Raw genomic sequence first — 10,129 nt, 5'->3', positions numbered from 1 at the left:
TATGTGCTCTATATGATAATGCCCCGCTGTTTGTTTATTTGGAATAAGCTTTGATTCTTGTGTATATTTGTATAATATTTGTACATTAGTATATTTTCATTATTATTATTTCATATATATATATAGTTCATATGTGTTTCAAATGCATTGTTCAGTGGTCTGTTCAGCTTGTAATTAATGTTTTTTACACGTGATGTAAAAAAAATCTCTGTATCAATTATAAAATACAATTTACAAAATATTTGCTTCAACTTTTCAAGACAAAGTTTATGAATCAATCCGTTGTAGATTTCAGTAATTTTTTTAATTTAATTTTTTTTATTTTTGGTGAAGCGGGAAATATTTAACTGTATGTGGCAACTCATCCACTAAGCACTAAACTGATTCAGTTTTAACAGAGCCGTTTAGTCAGAGTTGAGACAACGGAAGTTCGAGATGCCTGACCGTCACGTGATTCATGTAGACACAATTTGTTCCCGAAAGTTATTAGATACGCTAATAATAATAATAATAATAATAATCATAATAATAATATCCAATATGATTGTTTAAACGTCTTGCCGTTCAAAAAGCGCCACAAAATGTCTAATCCGCACTAGCTTCATTGTCAACTCTGACTTCCGGGAACGATTGTGACTTACGATGACTCTGACTTTTACTTCCGGGGTTGAATTTTTATGCGCGTTACATCCGCTGAATTCAAAAGTTGTTTCGTAAGAGGATTTTTTTCTCTTGAGAAAAAGCTACAATAATACGTGAAACATGGAGAGAGCGTCTACAAAAGGTAATAATTACAGTTACTAACTTCACCAACTTAACAAAGATGACCTCTTTCTTTCTTTGTGAGCTGTTGTCTGTGTTTTTTTTCCTGACTGAGAATAATTTGTTTGATCCTCAGGTGTTTTGGGTCACCTCAGTCTGTTAGAAACGCAGATGAGAAGTTGCAGAGGTAAACATCAGCAGCTGAACAGGACGGAGCAGCTAAAGGCTAAAGTGGAGGCTCTGTGTGTACAGAAGGAGCAGCTCAAAGTAGAGTTACACACACTGCAGGTGTATTATCATTACATTACATTATCCATATCGTCACAAAAATGATGGTCCATTATTCTATGAATCTGTGATAACCACATTTATTTATTGATCTGAATAATATCCACTGTTATCCAGGGAGTTTAATATTATATGTGCCCTAGTGTATTGTCATCTTAAAGATGTAAATCATTTTTTAAATGAGTTGAAACAGACGTGGTAAAGGTGGTGAAATGAGATTTTTTTTTAAAAAAAAGTTAAAAGCTGCAAATTCGAGACAAAAACAGACAGAAAAAGTGGCAAAAAGGTTTCAAAGTGTCAATATTGGAACAATTAGTTTAAACTGGCAAATAATGGGCACGACAAATGGTGAATGTGGTTAAATTGGCAACAATAAGCATGAGAAATGGTGAAAAGAGGTTAAAAGTGACACTAATGGGTCAAAATATGTGACCTTAGGTCGGAAAAGTGGTGGAAAGTGTTTATAATGATGATGCTTGATGATTGATAGATACGTTGCAGAAATGGGAGTAATGTAGCAAAAATCCATTAAAAGGAGCAAAAATATGGCAAGAAAAAGTGATGAAAATGGTCAAAATATGGCAAGTTTGGGGTAGTTGCAGAAAAAGGGTGAAAATAAAATAAATAAAAAAGATATTCTTAGTTTCTTAAAGGCATCTGGCGACCCCCTCCCAGTGTCTCGTGACTCCAAATGGGGTTCCGACCCCAAGGTGGAGAATTCCTGGGCTACGGGAAAAGCATCAGACTCGCTAAAGTCTACCCTGATCTGAAGGGGGTCAGATGTTCACAAATTGATGGTTTAACAAACTGTACTATCAGAATTAAAGGTGTAAATCGATATATCTCTAATAAGAATAGGTTCCATCTCATCAACAGTTAACCACAGTTACACACACCTGTATATCATCCTAAATAGTTCAATGGATCTGTAACAAACACACACATTTATATGCACATACCATATTTTCTCAATGGTCAATGACTCTTTTACATTCTGCAAAGTCCTTTATATGTTCTAGAGAGGCTACAGGTGAGCACATTTGGATTTGCTGGCTATGTTTTCTGACACTCATTAAAGGAAAGGAATAGATAGAAATCTGAAAGACAAATCAGCTCACTGTATTTGAACAGACAGCAGTTCAAAGACATCAGTTAAACTTCTCCTTTTTTTTTTTTCTTCTCGCAGCGTTTACAAAAAGTGAGATCGACGTTAGATGGAAACGGAGCAGATGACGAGATGGATGATGACTCAGAAAACGCTGACATTCTGCAGCTCATGGCGAAATGTGCACGACTGAAAGATCTCCTGCATGCTCATCACCTCATTGGTATCAACACATATATTTTATTAGACACAATTATCTATATCTATATATATATATATATATATATATATATATTTTTTTTTTTTTTTTTTTAAATATATATATATATATTTATTTATTTTTTTCCTCTTTTTTTTTTTTTTCCCATTTTCTTTCTTTTCCTTGTTCTTTTTTTTTTGCTTTTTCTTTCTTTTTTCCTTACTTTTTGTGTTTAGGCAGCTTGTGTGTTGCTGAGATATATACTGTATATATATATATATATATATATATTTGTTTACTTAGTGCCTGAATCCCCTTCGTTTACTTTAGATTAGCGATTCCCAACTGGTGGGTCACAGACAACTGGTCAAAAATAAATAACTTCATGTCTCTCATGTTGGACTTGTCTTTTATTTTGAAAGAAACTTTTCTTTTGACAGGCATGCTGTGAAGTGCCTGTTGCAAAGGAAAATATATAGATTTATGTTTTTAAAATGATTATATCAAATTTGGTTGGTTGAATTCTAAAAAAAAAAAGAAAAAAAAAGTTGGTCACGATTTATTGATATCGCTCTCTCAGTGAGGGAAAGTCTGTTTTCTAACTCTTTTCTTGTGGGTTTCTTTTTTCACGAGGTGGATATGATGTTGTAAAGACCCGTCAGGATAAAGGACTGTGTATAACCCTGACCACAGCGTACGAGGGCATCTACTTAGACACCTATCACCTGGAGATGGACCTCAGTCCCAAACTGAGGATCAGCCGACATGACATCCCTCCCTTCATCCCTCTGAACAGCCTTGTTGAAACCACCACGCAGACAGCGCTGAGGCCTTTTCTGGACTTTCTCAGTCAGCATCTCAATGCTTTCACTGGTCGTAAGCAGCAGCTGAAGCTTGTTAAGGTCAGTCTATCACACAACTGATATCAGACCAATCTGAAAACTAATGACTTTATATACGCCATCTACTGTGTTTGTCAACAAAGTAGTAAAGATACAGGCTCTGGTTTTTATTTTAAATATTTCCCTATTTCTGTTTTAGTGTTTGCCTGTGTTTTTATTTCGTCTTTTCCTGATATGATGTTGTTACTTGGGCTGAACGATTTTGGAAAATAATCCAATATGCGATTATTTTTTCAAAGGCCTCTTGTCATGTATTTTTTAATGAACACAATATACATAATAAATAAATTCAGATTTATTTAAACTTTAAATAAATGTAAAATATACATTTTAATGCCGAGATTACAACAATAAAGCAAACAAATCTGTGGCTTTACCTTTTCAACATATCTAACTAACTTCACGTTTCATGAAACATGTGGACTGCACTTCTTAAACACTCTCTGAACTTAACAGGACAGGACAAGAAAAAATAAATAAAAAGTGCAACCTTTGCGATTAGAAAATGCGTTTTATATCGCGATAATATAGCAAATGTAATTAATCGTTCAGCTTTAGTCGTTATTGTCTTATAAACTCCCCTGTTTTTGATGTCAAATCTGTCCGTTAGCTGAAGTTGCTACACATTAGACCAGGAGTTCTCAACCTTGGGTTCACAAGATATTGGGAGGGGGTCGCCAGATGCTTTCAAGAAACAATTTGAGCCCGTTTTTGCTTATTTTTACCCTTTATCTGCAACTACACCAAACATGCCATATTTTAACCCATTTTCATGACACTTTCTTGCCATATTTTTGCTCCCTTTAATGCATTTTTGCTACATTACTCCCATTTCTACAACTTCTCCATCAACTTCCAATACCTTTTCTACGCATTTTTTCCTCTCTCAAGACATTTCCGGCACTTATAAACCATTTGCACCACTTTTCCCACCTAATGTTGAATATTATTATCTCTTTTAATATCGTTTCACCATATTTCATGCGTATTTTTGCCAATTTAACCACATTCACAATTTGTCATGCCCATTATTTGCCAGTTTAAACTAATTGTTCCAATATTGACTCTATGAACCCTTTTTACCACTTTTTTTGTCCGTTTTTTAGCCACTCTTATTTGTAACTTTTAACCATTTTCTGTGGTTTTTAAAATCCCATTTCACCACATTTTTCCACCATTTTGGTCACTTTTATACATCTTTTATTTCTGATTAATACAAGGATTTACATTTTTAAGATGACTGTGTGCTATGGTGCAAATAATACGAAACTTCCTGGATAACAGTGGATATTATTCAAATAAATTAATAAATAAATGTGGTTATTACAGATTCATAGAACAATGGACCATCATTTTGCTGACTTTATGAATGGGCTTCAAATAGCTTTCCCCTTCATTCCCCCTTATCGATAACCCTGTTTCCACATGACTGTTCTTCAATGTTCATGTCTCTGTTTAACCATCTTCAAGTACAGTGGGGGTCCCCGCTGTCTGGAACCTTTATTTTGGGGGTCGCGGGCTGAAAAGGTTATTTGAGACATTATACAGAGGAATATTGCATGTAAATAGGTTATTTTCAATCAATAAAAGTCCCAATTTCTTGTCATGGAAATGCTCTAAATTCAGAATACGAAAACCAACAAGAAATAATGAATTGTATGTGTATACCCGATGTGTCTTTAGATCATCAGAAGAGAAACAGAAAAAACTTTATTCATCTCTGAGGGGTAATTTAGAAAACTTCAAAACATACAAGTGCTGAAAATCGTTCACAATGGTTTAAAATATATTACTTTTGATTATTTTTTTATACAAAACACTCTTTCTTTCATTTTACAAGGAAGTGGAAAAAGTGTCAGAAACGAGTGGAAACATGGAGCGTTAAGAGACACAGTAACAGACACATGCATAATGTCAATGTATGACACATGAGCTCTACTGTTCTTAAAGTGGAGCTTGGTTGTTAAAATCTCTAGCTATATACAGTAAATATGCATTTTTGTGTGTGTTTTTATTTGTAGGAGCAACACAAGTCTGTTGAAGTGATGGAGAGCAACGTTTTGTGCTCAGTACTAGTGCTGCTGGTCAGAGTACCAGAGCGGAAGCTTCCAGTCCTGTGTATACTGGACTACACAGACCACAGCAGATCTCTGCCCACTGGAGTTAAATTTGAGTGTGACGGTGAGACTGATGCATGTATGAGGATTGAAAGTCACATATTTACCATGACTACACACTAACAGAACAATAGGCGTATTGTCATAATGATCTTTTAAGACATACTAAAGACATCTCACCCGCACACACAAGGTTTTCTACTGATAACAAGGTTGAAGGTCTCTTTCTTTCAGTGTAAACATACCCTGCTCTATCCCGCTGTGTTTGGGTTACCAGTTGGTTCAATATAATCTAAATTAAATACTGTTTTTTATCTTTTTATAAACTAAAAGTAAGTTTGTTTTTCCGAGAACGTATTAGGACCAGAGTAAAATTTTTAAAATCTGGCCACTATGAAATTAAAATTGAAATATTTAGAGAATAAAGTTGTAATTTTATGAGAATAAAGTCGTTTCTTAATAACATTGTAATTTTATGAGATTAAAGTCGTAATATTTAGAAGAATAACGTCGTGATTTTATTAAAATACAAACAGGAACTTGTCTGCATTGAGTGAGATTGTACTTCTATAGGTTTTACACATGGCAAAATACTGAGCCTTTCAGCCCATCATCACCACACTCACACTGTTTGTTCTGGTAAAAGAACCATGACTGAACTACTGGAAGTGTTCGACTTTAGGGCTATCGCTGTTCGTTACATTCACTTTAACAAGTAATTCTGAGCGCTGTGCCATTATGAGTTTTTTAAGATCTGGCTTTATCCTCATAAAATTACAACTCCACATATAACAATTTTAATAAACATTAGAAAGTGTCTATTTGTATGGTGCCGTACGGACAACCCCCGGTGCTATTGGTACGTTATCAAACTACAAGTACGTAGCGTTTTAGGTTTAGGGTTAAGTTTAGGGTAAGATTTAGTTTTGGTCACGTGACCTAAACTGGCCAATGAGGGGTGCTGCGTACGGATAGAATGTTGGTATATTGATACGCCAACCGTACAGATAGCCACAGCCATAAAATTATAACTTTATTCTTGAAATATTATGACTCCTAGTGCTCAGATTTCTTTTTATCTTAATGTGGCCCTAATATGCCTTTGTATGCTTTCACAAAATATGTCTGGTATTTATTGACGTTACAGTCAACATCAATCTAAACATCAGCCACAAACATAGAAGTGACAAAGGAAACAGAATAGGTTCCAGGTTACATTTAGATTTGCATCATTGTTATTCATCTAGGACCCTTTTCTCCCATCTGGACTTAAGCGCTTTTTTTTTTTTACATGCCTGCAGTTACACGCCTCTCTCCTGCACGTATTCTCCGGTCCAGTTCCCTGACACGCCCACCTTGTGTAAATTGACCAAAAGTGCGTAGTCTGTGAAGCCAAGGAGGCGGACTGGGCCATGATGTCGTTTTTTTTTTTCTGGGCTGTCTATAAATCACGGAACATGGAGTTTTCCCAATGTTTGTAAATGTCATTGAAATCCGTAAAAATGATAAAGTGCACTTTTAATGTGAAACACCTTCTTCATTGATAAACAATATAACAGGTTGATTTGATCAGATTATTGCAGTGTGAGGATTGGCCGCATTCTTCTGTCCGAACCACAGTTAAAATCTCTCCCCCCTCATATTAAAAATAGATTGTTTGTGTGGAAAGCTTGATTTTATTAACTTATCCATTCCTGCATTCAGTAATGATCAGCACATCATCATCATCTGTCATCAACCTGCTCTAAAGCGTGACCATGTGTGACGTGCTGCAGGTTTGAGGAAATAACCTCGCAGAGCGTCCTACTTTAATCCAGAAGAGACAGAAATGTTTGCAGTGAAACAGAACCATTGGCTTCCTTCATAATACACAGTTATAAATATAACATGTTTAAAGCCTTATGGAGCTGATATGAGCAAGTCCCAACTGAAGCTGAGCCTTATTTAAATGTGTGTGGGAACAGTTTCTGGTTCATTCTCTCATGCGTATTTCACCAATGATAATGACAGCTTGTTTCATTATCATTTACTGTGTAGTGGATCAAACTGTGGCTTTACGCTGGACATAGTATGAAAATAGTTGAATCACTTTGACCAACGTGGACAGAAGTCTGCGTCTGTCAGAGTTTCATTTATCGAGCAGCAGCAGCCGAGGCACAACTCGGGTGCGTACAGCTGATCAGCTCCATGACGCAGCACCGTCTGCAGAAAAAGGAGTAGACGGCACCAATAAAATATAATGAAACATAACACACTTTATCCCGTCTAGAACTGGTAAATGTGAACATATTGAACCTCGTTACAGTGTGACAATGTGACTGTGTCAGTTTGGATTGATTCTTTCTGGGAGTCTCTTTTGCAATATTATGAGTGCGTGTGGATTAAGTTGTAACTGAGTCCAAACTTCTAGTGCAATATAATGTTTCACCTTATCGGGGCGCTGCACTTATTCCAGGTTCAGAAGTGCGTAAGAGGAAAAGAAGTTAAGCAGACGGGAGAATGCGTGCAAGGCCAGATTTGAATGGGAACGCCCACATTTCAAGGCTGCTCCACCCACAGTGCGTAACTGTGATGAAGGCGCGCAGCGACTGACTTAAAGCTGATATCCAGAGTTTCTGAGAAATCTATGTTTATTTATGATTCTTTTGAAATGTAAAAAAAATTACCTAACTAGTCTTTTACTATGGTCTACTGCTGGTGGTCATTCATCTACATTAATGTATATAAGTCCCTCCTTCGTCCTATAGACCCCTATACAAATGGAAACGATCGCCGAGTGCGCCCAACCAATAGGCTTCGACTTCCTGGAGCGAGGACTGTCAATCAAAGTGAAAGCACGTGCTTCGTAAGCAGCAGAGCGTCATGGAACTCAATAACTCCAAAGTTACCCATTCCACGATTGCCAACGTATAAAGTTTCAACTAAAAAAGAAAAGAAAAGAAAAGTCCGGGTCCAAAACTTGTGGATAAACGTCTTCGTGACCACAACAGAATTTATCTCTGAGCTGCTTTTCAAAGGTGGAGGGACTTGCTACTTTTCAAAAGATTCTGAACGAACCAGGATTTGGCGACTTGTATAATGGACGGGTAATAAACATGTTTTAATCAAAAGTTATGGCACTCTAACAATAAATGTGTAGTTTTTGTAATTATGGAACTTTGTCATATTTTGCATAGCGCGTACACAAACGTAGAGGCGTAACTTCTGGTAGATTGGCAGAGGCAGGGGATGGAAGTAGAGCTGTTGAGGGCGGGACATTGAGCCGTTCTCTCAGAAACTTTCGATAGTAGCTTTAAGTACACGGGGAGAATAGCGTGCAAGCAAAACCAGCGCCGCTGCGTGACTTTTCCTACTTACGCACATGGGAGAATATTTTATTTCTTTTCAGCTGTCTAGATCTGTTAAACTTAAAACTGTTGAAGAAAATCCATTTTGTGAATATTGTATATTTAAATAGACTATCATTTCCGAATGGATTTGTAATCGTCTTTATTCGTCTTGTTTCCTCTGGCAGACGAACCTCCCAACTTTGAACAATGGAAGAAAAGCTGCAGAATCCTTTTGGAGCGTCCAGTGCATAAAGCTTTGATAACCATGAAGAGTTTGGGCTGTATTGTTTAGATTATTTAGTATTTGATAAGCACTGTTCTCACACTTTGAATGAATGTGGTGTTGTTTTTGTTTTTCCTCTACGGAGGCTCCACGTCTTTCACTGAGTTCTTCCTGTCCTGGAGCTTCTCTATGAACGCCGTCACCCTCCTGTGTAGACTTTCCCTCTGAATCTGCCTCAGCAGCTCCAGTTCTTCTCGCGCACTCTGCTGCTGCCTGGCCTCTTCTTTCTCTGATATAGAGTCAATGGCTGCAATGTTTTTCATCTGCATCAGCGACAGGTTGCTCTGGATGTTTCCTCTGTGTCTCACTGGACTGACTGGTGCTGGTGGAGCAGATATAGAACGACTCTGCCCTGTGGCTGTAGACCCTTTGCTGGACTGAAGTCTCCTTCCATCAGACGTGTGGACGTATCGGCTGAAACGTGTGCTGTGCTCCTGTATGTCTTTCATGGCGATGTTGACGGTAGCTTTGGGTTCACAGAGTTGCACCATCAACACTCGTCTCTCCTCATTTGAAACTGAACGTCGTCTCTGCTGAAGTATTTTCCATGTGTGTCTGTACTGTTTCTCCAGCAGGTTCAGTTTGTCCTGGAGGTCTCGCTCCTGTCTTTGGTTCAGCACTTTGAACGTACCCTGCAGCATTCCATCCATGTCAAGCAAAAACTACATAGAAAAGAGATTCTTGTTTAAATTAGAATTATCTGTGAAATATAAAGTATTTTTCTTACCAAACTGGTCCTGCGCTGTCCCTCCGACTGCTGTCAGTCAGTGAGTTTTGTTTGCTGCTACGGCCGCCACACAGTGTGTAATATAATACTCCATTGTAAAGTCTTGTGAGTGCTGTTCTGCTTCAGTGTGCATTAAACATTCCCAAGTGATTGGATTTCAGCAGTCAAACAAGTATTTCCTATGCATTTTAAAGTTAGAAGTAAATCCCCTCACAGACCACCCACAACTTAATATATACCACTTAAATAAATATACCATGACAGAAATACACAAAATAAACCACAAGTTGCACAAAAAGACTAACGTTCGCAAAATTACAATGAGAATACTCAAAATTTAAATACAAATACACAAAATGACTTCAAAAAAATGCAAACTGAAAACAAAAAAAATACACAGTGACTCCTAAAATCACA

General features: G+C 37.1%; 1 protein-coding gene across 3 annotated transcripts; it reads left to right on the top strand.

The window, feature by feature from the left end:
- The first annotated feature begins 430 nt into the window (after positions 1-430).
- Positions 431-9,711, top strand: cenpo (centromere protein O). Of its 3 annotated transcripts, XR_003672842.1 has the most exons (7): positions 431-784; positions 899-1,050; positions 2,237-2,378; positions 2,988-3,256; positions 5,278-5,437; positions 8,888-9,421; positions 9,558-9,711. XR_003672842.1 is itself a non-coding variant. In XM_028438398.1 (6 exons), exons 1-6 carry the CDS (start codon positions 763-765, stop codon positions 8,992-8,994), a joined length of 831 nt encoding a protein of 276 aa, XP_028294199.1. In that variant the 5' UTR covers positions 431-762; the 3' UTR covers positions 8,995-9,711. The 3 variants fall into 3 exon arrangements, 2 of the variants coding, with proteins under 2 accessions (XP_028294199.1, XP_028294197.1); XM_028438398.1 differs by having other exon boundaries at positions 899-1,029; positions 8,888-9,711; XM_028438396.1 differs by having other exon boundaries at positions 8,888-9,711.
- Positions 9,712-10,129: the final 418 nt, after the last annotated feature.

The sequence above is a fragment of the Gouania willdenowi genome, chromosome 22 (genome assembly GCF_900634775.1).
Source record: "Gouania willdenowi chromosome 22, fGouWil2.1, whole genome shotgun sequence".
Classification (NCBI taxonomy): domain Eukaryota; kingdom Metazoa; phylum Chordata; class Actinopteri; order Blenniiformes; family Gobiesocidae; genus Gouania; species Gouania willdenowi.
Note: the sequence above shows the minus strand (reverse complement) of the source record. Positions and strands in the feature narration are given on the sequence as shown.

What these genes read in the sequence shown, in the direction of transcription:
- cenpo (XM_028438396.1), top strand. Translation starts at nt 763, where the DNA reads ATGGAGAGAGCGTCTACAAAAG. An exon ending in TAGAGTTACACACACTGCAG is followed by an intron (nt 1,051 to 2,236) that starts GTGTATTATCAT and finishes TTCTTCTCGCAG; the next exon opens with CGTTTACAAAAAGTGAGATC. An exon ending in AGCAGCTGAAGCTTGTTAAG is followed by an intron (nt 3,257 to 5,277) that starts GTCAGTCTATCA and finishes TTTTATTTGTAG; the next exon opens with GAGCAACACAAGTCTGTTGA.